General features: G+C 41.2%; 1 protein-coding gene across 1 annotated transcript in view; it reads right to left on the minus strand.

The window, feature by feature from the left end:
- Positions 1 to 782: 782 nt before the first annotated feature.
- Positions 783 to 20,001, minus strand: part of LOC117407791 (zinc finger protein 184-like) — a 47,762-nt gene continuing 28,543 nt past the window's right edge. Inside the window, exons 4-5 of the mRNA XM_059014517.1 lie at positions 6,389 to 6,899; positions 783 to 2,234 (exon numbers count right to left, since the gene is read on the minus strand). Coding sequence (XP_058870500.1) covers positions 1,189 to 2,234; positions 6,389 to 6,899 — 1,557 coding nt within the window. The 3' untranslated portion in view covers positions 783 to 1,188. The remainder of the gene's footprint in view (positions 2,235 to 6,388; positions 6,900 to 20,001) is intronic.

Here is a 20,001-nt window from a genome sequence, read left to right on the forward strand (position 1 = left end):
ATTAACAACAGTATTTCTCCTGAAAATGTGCATTCAACTGCATATTTCACAATTACAGATGTGTTTAAAGAGGTGTCTATCAAAGCACAGTAAACAAAGCATAGACATTATTGTAGTGGCCTCTAGTGTCAGTGAGAGTAATTGCAGGCACTCACCCCAGTCATCCTGATCTTCTTTTCAGTAGGACCCTTGTTGATGCCGCCATGCCGCGTTCATTTCACAAACAAAGGGCCGGCCACACCCGTGCGTCACAAACAACTAAACTTGAATCTAAACTAAATGGAACTCAGATTGTGCTGCGCTTTGTATTATAATAGGATCCAGTCTTTCACAATGACAATTTTTTTTCTTCAGTATCATCGTGCATTAATTTCTGATACATATTATTCTTTTAAATGAACTCTTAAAGGGAAGCTCTGCACCTGCTGTGGAATGCAACTCTGTCACATGACACGTTTGCATTCCGCAGCAAAGCAGCTGTGTGAGCATGGACACCTGTCCCTGCAGAGCAGAGCAGCAAGTGGGAAATGAGAATAAATAGTTCTGTACTTCGATATTAAAAAGTTTAATTTCACTCTTAATTATATAAATTTGTAGAGGGGGAAAACTGGTTTCCATCTTCTTTATGTGGAATGGTTAAAAGTACTGAATTCTAGCTCTAAACTTGCTGACGTTTTGCAATACCCAGGAGCTGTGCACGAGCTGTTACCAGAGGGGAAGATTAACCAGCACCTTGGAAAACAGGAATTCTCTACAGCATCACACACAAATCATGACAAACAAACAATTTATCATTTATTGTACATTAGATCATTAAAAAAAATAAAAAGCATGATAATTAACTTGAAAATAAATAGAGTAAGTTCAAAATGTTAAATCCTGAAACTCATTTCCACACTGAGTTATTGATTTCTCCCGACTCGTCCATCAGATGAGGTGTGGAATAGTTTCCTTTCTGCATATTCCCACTCCCAGGCACTGACTGCATTGACAGCCTGAGTTAAACTGACAGCAGAGAAGCCTCTTGTGACGTGTCCGCATCATCACCCACTATCTGACACAGAGTGCAAGAGAGTTTTAAATGCATGCTCAAGAGTGATATACAAAACAGTTATTACACAGGGACTCGTAATGCAAGGTTAATATTATTTTCCCCTCATGAGTGAAAAGTCCCATTGAACATGGTTTTTAAAGTTCCTCTCTTCTGTGAATTCGCTGGTGTTTTTGAAGGACTTGTTTCACACTGAAACTCTTCCCACAGTCAGAGCAGTGATACGGTTTCTCTCCTGTGTGAGTTCGCTGGTGTGAAACAAAGCTGTCTGCCCGACTGAAACTCTTCCCACAGTCAGAGCAGCGATACGGTTTCTCTCCTGTGTGAGTTCGCTGGTGTGAAACAAAGCTGTCTGCCCGACTGAAACTCTTCCCACAGTCAGAGCAGGAATACGGTTTCTCTCCTGTGTGAGTTCGCTGGTGGTATTGAAGGCTTTGTTTCACAGTGAAACTCTTCCCACAGTCAGAGCAGTGATACGGTTTCTCTCCTGTGTGAGTTCGCTGGTGGTTTTGAAGGCTTTGTTTCACAGTGAAACTCTTCCCACAGTCAGAGCAGTGATACGGTTTCTCTCCTGTGTGAGTTCGCTCGTGGTTTTGAAGGCCTTTTTTCACACTGAAACTCTTCCCACAGTCAGAGCAGCGATACGGTTTCTCTCCTGTGTGAGTCCACTGGTGGTTTTGAAGGCCTCGTTTCACACTGAAACTCTTCCCACAGTCAGAGCAGTGATACGGTTTTTCTCCTGTGTGAGTTCGCTGGTGTGAAACAAGCCTGTCTGCCCGTCTGAAACTCTTCCCACAGTCAGAGCAGCAATATGGCTTCTCTCCTGTGTGAGTCCACTGGTGGTATTGAAGGCTTTGTTTCACAGTGAAACTCTTCCCACAGTCAAAGCAGTGGTACGGTTTCTCTCCTGTGTGAATTCGCTGGTGTTGTTTTAGGTTTCTAAAATGATTGAAACTCTTCCCACAGTCAGAGCAGTGATACGGTTTCTCTCCTGTGTGAATTCGCTGGTGTTGTTTTAGGTTTCTAAAATGATTGAAACTCTTCCCACAGTCAGAGCAGTGATACGGTTTCTCTCCTGTGTGAGTTTGTTGGGTTTTGTTTAAATGCCCCAACAGCATGAAACCTTTCCCACAGTCAGGATATTCTCCACCGCCTGCCCTCGCTTTAGCTGCTGGACTGGAACCTGGAAAATATGAACAGGAAAGAGTGAGGGGAAGTGCTTGTAGGCTTAAGGTTGGTTCATAATTCAGACTGACAATTTCTGGTTGGAGTTGAGGGTCTCCGACCCTGTGCGACAGGTTGAATAATGTCATCCACACTCCTGCACATGCCTTAGGGCATGTGCAGGGCCGATTAACACACAGGCAAACTAGGCATGTGCCTCGGGCCCAAACTCAAGGCGGGGCCCAAAACGGTTATGTGGGTTTTTTGTTTTTTTTAAATATACAGATCTGCGCCTAACCTGGAAAGAACTTCACTCCCCGACATTCGAACTGAGGCATGTATCTCAAAATCAAATTGTTCTGACTGGTGTTATGCAGATTTCTGTACCCCATAGAATTCTGCATCCCCTGTGCAGATGCAGTTTCTCAGACTGCTGGATGCGGACGCGCACACGCGATATTTCTGTACCCGAGCCCAGGTGTTTTCTCAAGCACTCCTGCAGCTTGCAACACATATTGTGAACAAGACAAAACTAGTGATGTGGCAAAATAAAAACCGCACATTGAACTCCACTGATTTTCTAGATATACAGGACATTCAGCCTCCTGTGTTGCTCATCCATGAAACCCTTGATTTAAAAGTAACCTTAGAAAAGATTTTCTTCTTTTAAAAACACGTTTTCATTTTTTTCACATGTACTGTCCAGAATCATCAAGTGTTCATATCCAGCGATCTTTGATAGAAAATGCAGCTGTGTCAGGATGGAATCATCAAGGGTACACAATTCTACAGGGTATAGAAAGCTACCATAGGAAACACCTGAATATACTTGTATGTCAAAACATTGATGATTCTCTGCTCTGGAGAAAAGGGCATTTTCTTTAATGAAGCGAGTCAAACCCAAGGAGACATTATTGACGATTTTGCGTGCAGTAATCTAATGTATTTGACTCACAACAATGTACAGGTAGGTTTGTTTTTTACTATTTATTTTCATTGGCTATTGTGGAGCTCCCATTAGTGAAAACAAGTCTGAGCACCCTTCTATATATTACCTTTTTCATCTTCATATGGGGTTCCTTGTTTGTTTGAACTGTTGCCTTTTTATTCAGTAAATCAGGAAAGTCATTGTTGAGCTGTACTACACAACAGGACTGCCCAGTCCCTGACCACATTCCGGCGCCTCCTTAAGACTCACCTCTTCAGACAGCACCTGTAGAACTCCTCTGTTTGTATCCTGGGACACTATCACCCTTCATGTAAATGTGCTTTATTTTGCTCTTATCTGCCCCCTATTTTACTGCATTTAATCCTGTACTTCAGAATACTGTAATCTGCCAAGTGATTAACCTGTAGTATTTTGTATTTAATCATATCCTGATGTAACTATCACTATTATCTGCTGTATTATTGAATTGTGGTTTGTCACACTTGAACAAAAGTTATTGTATTTCTTGCTCTTATTGTATTACTTGTATTGATAACACTTGAAATGTATTTGCTTACGATTGTAAGTCGCCCTGGATAAGAGCGTCTGCTAAGAAATAAATAATAATAATAATAATAATAATAATAACTTCACGTAGGCTTTAGTTTTTAGCACATCCCCTACAGTTTGATTTTCTGTCAGCTTCATTCAGTCATTCATAATAACTTAAAACTAAAGAATTCTACCTGTTGTAAAAGGGTGGAGCGCTAGGTATAAAGACTAAAATGTATACAGAGGTGTGTGTATGTATGTATGTATGTGTACGTGTGTATGTGTACATGTACTTGTGTACGTGGCTGTTTGTTCTGGGGTAGGAGGCCCGCAGGTTTATGCTTGCCTCGGGTCCAGTGATGGGTTCATCCGGCCCTGGGCATGTGGCTGGGTGCTGGAGTGGATTACAGCATGTTAATTTCAGCTGTGGGGGCTCGCACTGGGATACACCATCTTAAAAAAGCAAAGTTAAACTTAGAGTAAGTAGATGGGTTCCAAAAAATATAGCGCTACCCTCCCCACATGTTGCTACAACTGTTTAAATAATGTGTTTCTCTTTTCATTGTTCACATCCTGACAACTTTACACTCATAACTATAAAGTTTGCTTCAAAGCTCTTTACAAAATGTCCACTCTAGTACACTGATTATTGCCCACGTTGTCAAACAGGTAACACAGCAATAATGAGCACTGATGTGGTACGAAACAGAAAAGAGTACTTGGGTCTTTTTGTATCTCTCTTCCTGCAGTGATTTAGAGTGCATATCTAAAACCCCAGTGCACTAGAGCAGACATTTCAAAAAGAGCTTTCCAATAGACTTTAAAGTTATGTGTAAAAAGGTGGCAGGGTGTGAACAATGTAAAGAAATGACAGGTACGTTATTTAAACAGTTGTAGTAACTCATGGGGGCGGGTAATGCTAGATTTTTCAGAACCCCGCTACTTACTCTCGAAAGTCTTTACTTTATGTGTAAAAGCAAAGTCAGTAAAGACTGACGCAGGTGAAACTGAGCCCAGGGATCAAAATCTGCCTTCAAAGTTCTCCTGTAATGTTTCGGGTCTATTTCCTCTAACACACCCTACAATTATATATTTTTCAATAGCATTACATTTAGGGGTGTTAAACATTTAGAGTTTAAATGTCAGTAAAGGGTCAAGCGTTTTTAATTTAGCTTAATTGTTTAAACTTTGTCAAAAATGGCCAAATATTAACAACAAGAGCGTATCTGCAAATACAGCTACTCAGAGTTTTCTTTCGTTGCCTTCACCAGATGCATCGGAAGGCTTGGCATTTAAATCAGCCAAGCCTTCATTTTCATTACAAGCAGGACGTGCAAACGAGATCGCGACATGTTAATAAGAGACTCCTCTTTATTAAAGCTAGAATGAACAATAAAGTATTTTATGCTGGACTCACTTTATTACAATCGCTGTGCGTGACTGTATTGACATTAATAAAGAGGAGTCGCTTCTGCATTTAAATGAAAACCCCATTTAGTTGTTTCACATGAACTGCACCCAGCTACCTCCAGACCCTCATCTCTCCCTACACCCCCACTCGACCTCTCCGCTCCGCCTGCACTAGAAGACTAGCTCTACCTCCGCTACGCTCCCCTGTCTCCAGAGCCCGCTCCTTCTCCACCCTTGCTCCGCAGTGGTGGAATGACCTTCCTACAGATGTCAGGACTGCCCAGTCCCTGACCACATTCCGGCGCCTCCTTAAGACTCACCTCTTCAAAGAGCACCTGTAGAACTCCTCTGTTTGCATCCTGGGACACTATCACCCTTCATTTAAATGTGCTTTATTTTGCTCTTATCAGCCCCCTATTTTACTGCATTTAATCCTGTACTTCAGAATACTGTAATCTGCCAAGTGTTTAATCTGTAGTACTTTGTATTTAATCACATCCTGATGTAACTATCACTATTTAATCATATCCTGATGTAACTATCACTATTATCTGCTGTATTATTGAATTGTGGTTTGTCAAACTTGTACTTTGCTTGAACAAAAGTTATTGTATTTCCTGCTCTTATTGTATTACTTGTATTGTAACGCTTGAAATGTTTTTGCTTATGATTGTAAGTCGCCCTGGATAAGGGCGTCTGCTAAGAAATAAATAATAATAATAACGTGTTTCTCAGTGTGATTGAGATACACGAATGGCTGAACAGGATCAACTGCATTCTTTAAAGAGAGTAGAAAAGCAGAGGTACAACACAGACAACCAGAAGCCCTATTTATAACATATATGCAGTAATTTAGAGAAAGCTATTTATGTAAAAAATGAGTAATAGCACTATCTCAATGTTTTTTATTTTAATGTTTAAACTATATATTTTCAAAAGTTTAAACTTTTGATAAATGTAATGGAATCTAGCACCCATAATTACATCACACATGTACAATAATATCCCTCTATTTAGACACTGAACATTTCTAATGTTATATACAGTACTTTAGTTCTTCTCCCCCTTGGTATAATCAGGTAGGAGTGCCAGTGTGAAAGAGGCTTACATCTATATCTTAATAGTATCACCAGTAGTGAGTCCTATCTTGAACTGGTGTGAGAGGTACAGTAAAAACAAATAGCTAGTAATGTAACCCACATGCTCCCTCCCTCCCTCTCAACCACACTGTGGATATCATGCAATCTAGAATGACAATGTCACAGCTACTGGGAGTCACTCACCTGCTAGACAGCATTCTGAATGTGAGCGCCTGTCTCCCTGTCCACCTCCTTGCATGCTGTTGGGAGAGCCTTCCTCTCCAGCGCCTTGCTCTCTCACGCAGATTCTCTCCAGCACCACGCTACACTCCCGCAGGCGTACAGGCTCCAGCTCAGGGATGTTTGGTTTGAAGTCCTCGGATTCTTCCTTCCCTGGTTCCATGTGCTCAAACTCTACTGCAGGGGGCTCCCGTTTAATACGGACCATTTCCAGCACCTCTTCTTGTTTCACAGGAAGGGGTTCTTCTGTCTGCGGGATCTCCAATTCATTGTGCTCAGGTTTAATCTCAGAGACCTCTGGCTGGCTGCTGTCACATTGCATCTCACAGAGCTCCTGTTTCATGGGGAGGGAAGCCAGCCCAAAGAACTCCATTGTAAAGGGGAGAGGTTCAAGTTCAGGGAACTCCTCTTTAATCTGGACAGATTCCATCTCCACACTGTCCATGACAGCACACGGGATTCTGTTTAGAAGTTGCTGAAAAAAGAAGACATTTATTTATTTACAGTACTACTAAGACCATTGAAGGGACCGACAGAATCTGTCCTTAACAGCAGGGCTGGCTTTACTAGAGACACAGAATTACACAGAATTAATTGTAATAAGTTTATAATAACGAAGGACTTGATCTATCTAATCTCAAGAATGATGAATGAAAGTTGGCAAAAGTTACAATATTTCTCTTTTCATTAATTATTTTGAGTATTTTAGAATGCGTTCTCCTAAAACAACCGATCAGTAAGGAGTCCTTTTGTCCTCGGGCCTTAAATGTAGATTTGTTACAAAAAATGATCTGTGATACAATGTTCCACAAACTTTATCAAACTGTGTATATTCTTTTAAAGACTTACACAAACATTGCCAACACTGGTGTATTATTTATTTCTTAGCAGACGCCCTTATCCAGAGCGACTTACAATTGTTACAAGATATCACATTATTTTTACATACAATTACCCATTTATACAGTTGGGTTTTTACTGGAGCAATCTAGGTAAAGTACCTTGCTCAAGGGTACAGCAGCAGTGTACCCCACCTGGGATTGAATCCACGACCCTCCGGTCTAGAGTCCAGAGCCCTAACCACTACTCCACACTGCTGCCCAGTGTAGTGTGGGGTCACGCGAAATCTGGTCTCCCCTTATCGTACAAAAACAGGTTTCCATTAAAATAGATTCTAGCGAACAAACAGCTCTATGTACCGACACCATGAGCTGAAAAAATGGTTATCACTCAAATTTTCTTGATCTGAACAACAAAAACTAAAACGTGCAATGCATCTCCATCTATTTCTTGTATAACGTATTGCTGGACTGAAAATGGACCAAGAAGGAATAATATACAGTATATCTCCTCCAAATTAAAAAGAATTACCATTGTGCAACTTTTCACATTTTTTGAAGCTGTACGGTTTCCCTCATATGCAATTTTAAGTAATAATAATAATAATAATAATAATAATAATAATAATAATAATAATAATAAATCAGACAGAATGACAGTCCGGTTTCAGATAGCCTCCGGAGATAGCTGCAACAAAACTTAAATGATGATATTTCAATCCTGCTTGGGAAAATGAATATTTTGTTTTTGAACAATCAAGGGTGGAATTAATCTGCAGTGGCCAGAGCATTGCCAAGAAATGGTGTACAAAATATTAACACACGTCTGTAATGCAGTGGCACTGGAACCATGTTTAAAGCAGGGGTGCTGAGAGCTCCTCTAGTTCCAGTGCCCTTGCAGTAATGCAGTGGCACTGGAACCATGTTTAAAGCAGGGGTGCTGAGAGCTCCTCTAGTTCCAGTGTCCTTGCAGTAATGCAGTGGCACTGGAACCATGTTTAAAGCAGGGGTGCTGAAAGCTCCACTAGTTCCAGTGTCCTTGCAGTAATGCAGTGGCACTGGAACCATGTTTAAAGCAGGGGTGCTGAGAGCTCCTCTAGTTCCAGTGTCCTTGCAGTAATGCAGTGGCACTGGAACCATGTTTAAAGCAGGGCTGCTGAGAGCTCCTCTAGTTCCAGTGTCCTTGCAGTAATGCAGTAGCACTGGAACCATGTTTAAAGCAGGGGTGCTGAGAGCTCCTCTAGTTCCAGCACACTTGCAGTAATGCGATCACAGCATTATGAGGTATGTTTATTTGATATTGGGATATAATGAAGTATACGTAATACTAACAGACAAAATATATGATCTTGTCCTAGTGAGGTCAGTATTTTGTAAGGTGTCTGTTGCGCAACATGACTGTGCCAACCCCTGCATATGAGAAGTGCCATTTAAGATGAATTACTGCAATTATACCTGTGCCCAGCAACCTACAGAATTAACCAACGTTGCATCATAGTCAAATATAATGTTACGTTAACATATTGAATTACATACTGCAGTTTAACACAATTAAGCAGGTTGGTGATTCCCAGTCCTTACATAAAATATGCCTTTACCGTTAACAGAATGCTACATTCATTGTTTACTGAACTAATATGAAGCATCATCATTTATAACATATTTAAAAGTACAACAATTGCAAACAGCATCCATCTACCTGTAATTTTAGGCAACTTAAACTGAACAGAAGTCTCCATAGCTTAGCCATGTAGCTGTCACTCGCTGAAGCTGATTTTACAGGAAATTTACAGATTCTAGTTACTGACGCTTCGTAGAACAAAAGTTTGTTTTAATCCCCGTACAAAGTTATACTAATCTTATACATGGTTTTAATTGTGAGTATATTTAAATGAAAGATGTTAAACGTTTATATACGAACATTGAAACTGTACATAATTCATATTGTATTTTGTAACAAACTACTGAAAATGTATTTCTTAAACATGTACCAGTATGTACGTTTTTTTAAAAGGATAAAGGAATCTCATTCAAATCACGTCAGTGCGCTCGCTCACCGGTGATGCACAGTAGAGGTCACAGATTCCAAGTACCTGCACATCATAAATGATATCTTTCTAATTCCTGTGACTGAAGGTACAAGAATACTCTGTGGCTGCAAAATACCCACAGTATGTAGCCTGCTGGGGTCACGTGACTGCAACCTCTCACTTGGATTGTTTACATCACGTGGATATGTTCGCAGTCCCCAGTAGAATGTACAGATCAGGACTAAACAGAGCATTTTTCTAAATACAACAGTGGAAATCGTTTAAGCAACTAATGTATGAAAAAGAAAATATTAGAGGAAGGTTGGTGTTTCTGATGCGTTTCACTTAAAATCCGGACATCACGGCATCCAGGCTTGTTAATTTCTGCCACGCGGACACAGATGCTAATTCCTGGACTGTGCAGTCAAACCCAGACTGGTGGCAGCCCTAAATCAGGGAGATGGTGTTGAATTCTCAAATGCTCTGCAACCCCCGTAAACACCATTCTCCCCATTCACGAACGCCGTGACCCATCCCGTTCCCCTTCCAATCCAAACTGAACAACAAGTCCTGCACACATTCTCCCCATTCACTAACACCGTGACCCGTCCCGTTCCCCTTCCAATCCAAACTGAACAACAAGTCCTGCACACATTCTCCCCATTCACTAACACTGTGACCCGTCCCGTTCCCCTTCCAATCCAAACTGAACAACAAGTCCTGCACACATTCTCCCCATTCACTAACACCGTGACCCGTCCCGTTCCCCTTCCAATACAAACTGAACAACAAGTCCTGCACACATTCTCCCCATTCACTAACACCGTGACCCGTCCCGTTCCAATACAAACTGAACAACAAGTCCTGCACACATTCTCCCCATTCACTAACACCGTGACCCGTCCCGTTCCAATACAAACTGAACAACAAGTCCTGCACACATTCTCCCCATTCACTAACACCGTGACCCGTCCCGTTCCCCTTCCAATACAAACTGAACAACAAGTCCTGCACACATTCTCCCCATTCACTAACACCGTGACCCGTCCCGTTCCCCTTCCAATACAAACTGAACAACAAGTCCTGCACACATTCTCCCCATTCACTAACACCGTGACCCGTCCCGTTCCCCTTCCAATACAAACTGAACAACAAGTCCCGCACACATTCTCCCCATTCACTAACACCGTGACCCGTCCCGTTCCCCTTCCAATACAAACTGAACAACAAGTCCTGCAACAAAGCAATTGTCCAGGTCGTTACAATATATTTATAAGTAAAAGTATATAAAAAGCATGACAACCTTTATGAACAAAAATCTTCACTAATATACAATTGAACAGGAACTGTTGAATATTTAATTTCATACAGTACTAAATGTCATTGTTTATATGATAGGAAAGTAAATAAATAAATTAAACACACACGTCTATGTATTCATTTATTTCAATATTTATATTAATATTTATTTATGTTTTACTTTTACCAAGTATATTAGGCTATCCTTCAGCATAGCTAATTCTTAGAAATGAGGTTTCTTTTTTGTCCAGTGGGGACCGCAAATAGCGTTACTCTCATCAACCAGCATAGACAGAGGAAACCGTACTTCCTTGTGCCAGTAGGGACCAAAATAAGTGTTACACTCACAGGAAACCAACAATTTTCAGAGCTCCAGCTCAAAATCTCAGAATGAGGATGATGAAGATGAACGATGGCTCGAAATGGAGAATTTTCAGCTGTCTGACAATCTCTCAAAATCCTGTTTGTCTCAACTAATCGTGTAGCGCTGACAGTTAACACAACACGCTTGTAAGCTGAAGGTTGTAGGTTCAGAAAGATTTTTTTTTAGAGGCAAACGTTCCATCTTAGAACAGAAATAAATCAATTCGTTTGCTAGGGCAGCGGTGTGGAGTAGTGGTTAAGGCTCTGGACTTTTGACCGTAGTGGGTTCAATCCCAGGTGGGGGACACTGCTGCTGTACCCTTGAGCAAGGTATTTTACCTAGATTGCTGCAGTAAAAACTCAACTGTATAAATGGGTAATTGTATGTAAAAAACAACGTGATATCTTGTAACAATTGTAAGTCACCCTGGATAAGGGCGTCAGCTAAGTAATAATAATAATAATAATAATAATAATAATAGGGCGGCAAAAATCGTTGCGCGGCCCTGCCCATCCACTCAACTGAACCGCAGTTAAACTCTACAGGAGTTCCCGTATTTGAAAGAGATAAGAGCACCAATTCATTACAAATTCAGACAACCAGGTATTATTGTAAAGCAATAGTATATGCAAGACACTAGACGTACAGCTGTTTATATTAAATAGATATTTTCATACCCAGTTTCATACACACATGATTAAAACACCGTCATTATTAACTCTGTGTAACACTCCCCCCTCTCGTATACTGAATGGTTCGGTCGAGAATCAGCTCGCTTCACTGCCCTATTGTAGCCGCTTAAGAAATAAAACACTAATTAAACAGAAGAGTCGTGCAGGACATGCAAAGGATCAGCAGCATATTTCAGGAAAGCAAACGCAACCTACAGAGCAGAGCATCTCCGTGTGTGTCCATCAAACTGAATCAACCCGCAGCAAAGCACAGGAAGAGGGGCTGTGCATAAGAATGAACACCGCGCGCTCACTGTATTGCAGAAGAGCTCCCTTTCAAAGAGTCGCCAGTGCTGGAGTTACACAAACTGAACGGAGTGAACGCCACGTATGCAAACGACAATGTGATGAAATGGAGTGAACGTCACGCATGCAAACGACAATGCGATGAAATGGAGTGAATGCCACGCATGCAAACGACAATGCGATGAAATGGAGTGAACGCCACGCATGCGAACGACAATGTGGTGAAATGGAGTGAACGCCACGCATGCAAACGACAATGCGATGAAATGGAGTGAACGCCACGCATGCGAACGACAATGTGATGAAATGGAGTGAATGCCACGCATGCAAACGACAATGTGATGAAATGGAGTGAACGCCACGCATGCAAACGACAATGTGCTGAAATGGAGTGAACGCCACGCATGCGAACGACAATGTGATGAAATGGAGTGAACGCCACGCATGCAAACGACAATGTGATGAAATGGAGTGAATGCCACGCATGCAAACGACAATGTGATGAAATGGAGTGAACGCCACGCATGCGAACGACAATGTGATGAAATGGAGTGAACGCCACGCATGCAAACGACAATGTGATGAAATGGAGTGAACGCCACGCATGCGAACGACAATGTGATGAAATGGAGTGAACGCCACGCATGCAAACGACAATGTGATGAAATGGAGTGAACGCCACGCATGCAAACGACAATGTGATGAAATGGAGTGAACGCCACGCATGCAAACGACAATGTGATGAAATGGAGTGAACGCCACGCATGCAAACGACAATGTGCTGAAATGGAGTGAACGCCACGCATGCAAACGACAATGTGATGAAATGGAGTGAACTCCACGCATGCAAACGACAATGTGATGAAATGGAGTGAACACCACGCATGCGAACGACAATGTGCTGAAATGGAGTGAAGGCCACGCATGCAACGACAATGTGCTGAAATGGAGTGAACGCCACGCATGCGAACGACAATGTGATGAAATGGAGTGAACGCCACGCATGCAAACGACAATGTGCTGAAATGGAGTGAACGCCACGCATGCGAACGACAATGTGATGAAATGGAGTGAACGCCACGCATGCGAACGACAATGTGATGAAATGGAGTGAACGCCACGCATGCGAACGACAATGTGATGAAATGGAGTGAACGCCACGCATGCGAACGACAATGTGATGAAATGGTCGGCACCACTGCTGCACAAACGCAAAAGGTCCTCAAAACGCAACTCCTCCAGAGTAATGATGTGTCATTCATGGCGGATGGGCAGCAGTGTGGAGTAGCGGTCAGGGCTCTGGACTCTTGACCGGAGGGTCGTGGGTTCAATCCCAGGTGGGGATAAGGGCGTCTGCTAAGAAATAAATACATGAAAATAAAATGGAACGCTGCAAACAATTAAAGAGGTAGAAGCCCGATTCGATTCTGTTACCGGTTCAGAATCGATACTGTTTGTCTCTGCGGCTGGATTGGGAGAACTTCTTAAAAACTAAAACTAGCGGATATTTCACGCAGCCATGCTTCAAATGAGTATTGATGCACGTGCGCAAGACAGTTTATGAATACGCTCAATGTTTTTATTAGCATGACGCCTAAAAGTCTGCAATTACAAAAGACATACGTTTGTACGCAGTTATTTAAAAGTGACCATCAGTGCAAAAGTGCAGGCTCCAGATATAAAAAGCTTACTGGAGCACTGCTAACTTCGAAATCGGTAGAATTATTCTGTTAAGTGAGCACGAATCAGAATTAGAACCGCTAATTGACAAACGTTACATGCCATGAAGATCTAGCGAAATCTATTTCATATTTACTGTGAAGTATAATAATAGAGAGAGACGCTTACTTCAGGTATTGTCAGTGGGATGTGCAGCACGGCTCTAGTCACTCGCTTTGACCGTCTCGGTTCTTCTCTCCAGGGTACACATGCAGTTCAAACTAACAGCGACAGGTAATCTGTGTGACTAGACTAGTCCTCACTGCAGATTTAACCCCCTCTCTCTCAGTTCCAGGTACAAGACCACGCCCCCAACACGTCAGCCCCTCCCCGGGTGTCCGCTGTCCGGTGTTAGCCTCTCTTTGTTCTCTTCCAGAGGGAGTCGTTAGCGCTTTCCTCTGATGGGAGAGCTGCAGTGAATGCGTCCTTTCTTCTCTTCAGGTGAGAGCCGTTACCAGCCACTCCAAATCTGGAGTGGTGTTACAATGTGTTAGTTTAGTTCAAGGAGAACAGGTTGTTTTGTATAATTCATATATTTGCTTCGTTTCACTTACACAGATGTATACAGCACTATGAGATTACAAGAACACAGTTTAAGATACTGTGAAAGAAGTCGTTCAAGGGGAGGGGACAATTTCACCCCCCAGGTGATCAAGGAAGTGCAACACTATCTGAAAGCAAGGCTTGTAAACTGGTATTTATTATAACTCGTGTAGCACCAGATATCCCGTAGCAAAATAAAAACATGTTTCTTTCACGCAGGAATATTAAAAACCCTGTGTGACGCTCCACAGCACGAGTTTGGAACTGAGGTCTCCCTCAGTGTTTTAAATGATACCAGCAGAATAAAACTAGTGAAGGAAACAAAGGTACACTTCATTGAAAGTATATTTAAACATTATTTCAAACATATTAAGGAGAAACCAGTTCAAATACAAATGTGGCTTTTTTGTTAAAGATTCTGAATTTAATATTTGAATCAGTTCATAAAAGTGACCAGTAGATGGCAGAATTTTTACTTTTATTTTTTTCAATGCAGTCCAGCAATCCAGTTTATTCTTGCACATTAATAACACATATATTAGATTTCTGTGGTGTCATTATGTTTCCTTTTCCAATATGGTCCTTGTTAGTGTGAGTGACATTTCCTTGTTCATTTGCATCAGTCTGAACCCCTTCTATACATTTCAGCTTCAGCCCTTCGGTTCCAATACAACGAAACACTAAAGTTAACAAACCAGGATTATTATTGTTACATGTTACTGTTTGTACCACTTGACCCTCATTCGATTAAAAATAAAATGCATATTTTAGTAATCAATCTCCAGAAGTGTGCTTCTAAATGTGTTTCCAAAAGCTGCTCCACATGAAACACCTCAAAGCTGCTCCACATGAAACACCTCAAAGCTGCTCCACATGAAGCACCTCAAAGCTGCTCCACATGAAGCACCTCAAAGCTACTCCACATGAAACACCTCAAAGCTGCTCCACATGAAACACCTCAAAGCTGCTCCACATGAAGCACCTCAAAGCTGCTCCACATGAAACACCTCAAAGCTGCTCCACACGAAGCACCTCAAAGCTGCTCCACATGAAGCACCTCAAAGCTGCTCCACATGAAGCACCTCAAAGCTGCTCCACATGAAACACCTCAAAGCTGCTCCACATGAAACACCTCAAAGCTGCTCCACATGAAGCACCTCAAAGCTGCTCCACATGAAACACCTCTGCAGTGGTGTCATTTTCTGTGACCTTAATGTTTTAAAGTAATGCTGGATTTTGTTTGTTGTTTTTCCCATTTCCGCATGCATGACATCCCTGTACAGTGCAAACCTGTTTGAGGATCCATTGCTCCTGATCCAATCTAAATCAATCTGCATGCTGTTTGGATTAATAGACTTCTCTTCTCCTAGACAGGCAGCACAAATAGTGGAGCCGAGCAGTAAAGCAATAAAGAAAAAACACTTCACAACAGTTCAGTGTAAAATCAATGCAAAGTTTATTAGTGGCTTCTGAATAGTGAAATGTGTAAAGGTGTTCTCTTTTAATAGCATGATCTACACTTCACACTGTCTTACAGGATGCAATTGATACACAATATATAAAGCTTTAAACATTCTACTGTAATGGCAGTGCTGATTTATATGTAGAGCTCAGACAAAAGTTTAGCATCACCTAGAATTTGTTGGTATAGTTAAAAACAAAACAAAAAAAAACAACTATATGAACATAATTCAGAACTTTTATTTAACATTGTGAAATCAAAGAAACTACACAAGGATATCACAAGTGTCTACTGGATGCCATAATAGTAGTACAGTACTTCATCATACTTCATCAAAATGTCACTTTTTCATTCAGTATATGGAAAACTACAAAGCAGTGTGTAATTCAATGTGTTCATGTAACATTATTCAGCAGATTTCATTCGAATTTATGAAGCAAAATTAGTTCATTCCACAGAGTGAGGCAAAACCTTTAGCCAGAGTTGTAGTCTATTTCTAATAGACTTATCTGTGCTTTTTAATACGTAAAGTGAAAATGTCTAAATTGCAACACAATGAATGCAAAGAGATTCTGAGTCCTAATAAATTCATAGGAAAAAATTCAATAAAAACAATAAAACAGAGTTATGCATATAAGGTTTATCATCTTGTTATCTGATCTAAAACAAAACCCCTGAGTCGTGGGCCAGGCTTGTTCTCAGCTGCATCTCCAGTGTGTTCAAAGCCCAGCTCAGGACACTGGAAATGCAGCTGAACTCACACACTGAGAACCAGCAGGCAGCAGAGAAGACTGAGCCCACACTCCAGGGCTTACATCATGAGACACTAGCAAAGGAATTCCAGGACACAGAGGGAATTCCATTTCTCATTTCATGAAGACTGAGCACACACTCCAGGGCTTACATCATGATACACTAGCAAAGGAATTCCATTTCTCATTTCATGAAGACTGAGCCCACACTCCAGGGCTTACATCATGAGACACTAGCAAAGGAATTCCATTTCTCATTTCATGAAGACTGAGCCCACACTCCAGGGCTTACATCATGAGACACTAGCAAAGGAATTCCATTTCTCATTTCATGAAGACTGAGCCCACACTCCAGGGCTTACATCATGAGACACTAGCAAAGGAATTCCAGGACACAGAGGGAATTCCACTTCTCATTTCATGAAGACTGAGCCCACACTCCAGGGCTTACATCATGAGACACTAGCAAAGGAATTCCATTTCTCATTTCATGAAGACTGAGCCCACACTCCAGGGCTTACATCATGATACACTAGCAAAGGAATTCCATTTCTCATTTCATGAAGACTGAGCCCACACTCCAGGGCTTACATCATGATACACTAGCAAAGGAATTCCATGACACAGAGGTAATCCCATTTCTCATTTCACAAAGCCTCTAGGAACAATTCTATAATTGAGAGTTTAGAGTTTTATCTAGATTGATTAGTTATCTTATAAAACCTATTTAATTGATGTTTTACACGATTGAGGATTTACTATGAACCCACATACACACTCTAGACACAAGGAATGTTTCATCAATAGTAGTATTGTATTCAGAGCACAAATATTAAACAGAAATCACAAAAGTCATTAAGTCAATCTCTTGGTTTTCTACGCATAACTGTCATAAAGTCAAAGCTCTCAGCCTGTATTAAAGCATCTAGCAGGACCAGTGAAATATGACACTGCTTACACTCACACACACACATACAGCCTAAACTGAAATGGTTCAGACAATCTTACAATAGATCACACTAAAGCTTACTAATAGGAAATTGTTTATCGATATAGCAAGTTTACTTTAAAATAAATTCTTCATACAACTATGAGGTAGATTACTTATAGTTACTTAATCAAGTTTCACTAAAACGTTATTTCACACACAAGGTGTGCAAACTAAACAATTAACATTTCAGTTGTACGTGATAGTGTTACAATTATGTCTTCCTCGCGTCAAACCGCTTCTTGTTGCCGCTGTGAATTATCTGTACAGAATTCAACTGTCCTTTCAGCCTAATCCAGTCCAGATGCCACCCAGTCCTGCTCACCTAGTTCAGGGGTCACACAGTTCAGTGTGTCTGCAGGAAAGGAGCCCTTTTTCTTCAAGACACATATTTCATTAATCTGTCCAGTTACATCTATAATACACTTTCATGTATTAATATCATATTCAGGGCATATTCACCACAAACAGCAGCATCTTCCCCTTTTTCAATGTCTCTCTTGGGTTTGTTCAGTTCCACTGCAGATCTGTATCTCAGGAATCATTAACAGTTTAAACAATGAGAAACCTTTTACATACAGAGGTAATGGAAACATAATAATGTGCCCTTTATACACACAGATACTGGAAAAAATACAGGAACTCAAACTCAATGTCAATGCAATCCTTTATAAATAACTAAACCTGCCTTTGGATGTACTGCATTGTCACTCTAATGATATCATACTGATACAAAATACAAGCAAACAAGCCATATTTTGCCCAAAGGATTAAACAGCTAATGGTGATTCCACAAAAGCACCAGCTCTGTTACTGTCAAACAGTCTGAGGCAACTTCACTCTGCAGATTGTTTATATCAATTATTCATAAACTGTATAACTATGAATGTAGTAATAATGGTAATGTTGCAGCATGTATGTATTGCAGATTTGAGTAAATGCAACTTTTATGAATCTTTTACTTGCAAACCTTTCATGCTTTACAGTATATTTATACAGCTCTAATATTGTGGGTCTGTCATAATTGCACACACAGCAATTTACACAATAAAAATGATAGGAATTGTATTTCAATCCCACTGCATTGAAGCAGGGCTCCAGTATACAACAAGCTTGGAGGTTCTCAGTACTTAAAGGGTGCATAAGGACCTTTTTATTTGATTGTGTCGCATGTTCCCATGTGTTGCTACAACTGCTTACGGAAGGTGTGTGTATTGTTTAATTTGTTGTTTTATTTTTATATTTTGACCACTTTTTTAAACTTTTAAATTGCATTCACTGCCTCAAGGACCTCTCAGAACTACATTTCCCATCATCCTCCTGCTCACTGGTAAATTCATCTCAGTTACATATGTGAGCAGGAGGAGGATGGGAAATGTAGTTCTGAGAGGTCCATGTAGGTACATGGGAAGCCATCTTGAGGCAGTGAATGCAATTTAAAAGTTTAAAAAAGTGGTCAAAATGTATAAAAAAATGAAAACAATACACACCTTACGTAAACACATGGGAACATGTAACACAATAAAATAAAAGGTCTGTATGTGCCCTTTAAACACTCAAAGCAGTCAAGTTCATTCAAACCCAAAACAGCACTTGCTCCAGTGCAAAGTTTGCACCACGTGAAATAAAAAAAAGAAAAAAAGGTTGTTTCAGCTTGTGCTTGCACTGGTGCAATAGCTTACAGGCCATTCTAGTAATATGAAGGGCACACTGCTGCCACACCCATGAAGAGATTTTTAGTTTTAGTTTCTTATAAATAATTCACTTCTGTTCTCACCGACACTGGTACAGTAATGGTATTTTAAAAATATGATGTGTTATCGGCAACGTTGTTTAATGTGTTCACAGAAACAAGCTTGGCATAAATCCTCACAGCATGATAAGTGAGATTAATTTCCAATGCAGTTCATTCTGAAAGAATGGGTCTGTCTCCTTCAGTTTGACATGCTCCCCTTCTCAGTGTCTCTGGATTCAGGCTGGCTCACTCCTGGGGACCCCCTTCATTTACTGCAGGGTGAGAGAGAGAGACAAGGAATCAGACAGCTCTCCACACACTCAAGCAAGCAGGGTGGAGAGGTGAGGGACTGGGAGAGGAGGGAGGCTGGATCCAGTGTGAATTCGCTGGTGTGTTTTTAGTGTTCCTGACTGCCTAAAGCTCTCCCCACATTCAAGACAGTGATACGGCTTCTCTCCAGTGTGACTGCGCTGGTGTGTTTTTAGTGTTCCTGACTGCCTAAAGCTCTCCCCACATTCAACACAATGATACGGCTTCTCTCCAGTGTGACTGCGCTGGTGTGTTTTTAATGTTCCTGACTGCCTAAAGCTCTCCCCACATTCAACACAATGATACGGCTTCTCTCCAGTGTGACTGCGCTGGTGTGTTTTTAGTGTTCCTGACTGCCTAAAGCTCTCCCCACATTCAACACAATGATACGGCTTCTCTCCAGTGTGAATGCGCTGGTGTTCTTTTAGTGTTCCTGACTGCCTAAAGCTCTCCCCACATTCAACACAGTGATACGGCTTCTCTCCAGTGTGACTGCGCTGGTGTGTTTTTAGTGTTCCTGACTGCCTAAAGCTCTCCCCACATTCAACACAATGATACGG

This window comes from Acipenser ruthenus, chromosome 48, assembly GCF_902713425.1.
Source record: "Acipenser ruthenus chromosome 48, fAciRut3.2 maternal haplotype, whole genome shotgun sequence".
Lineage (NCBI taxonomy): Eukaryota > Metazoa > Chordata > Actinopteri > Acipenseriformes > Acipenseridae > Acipenser > Acipenser ruthenus.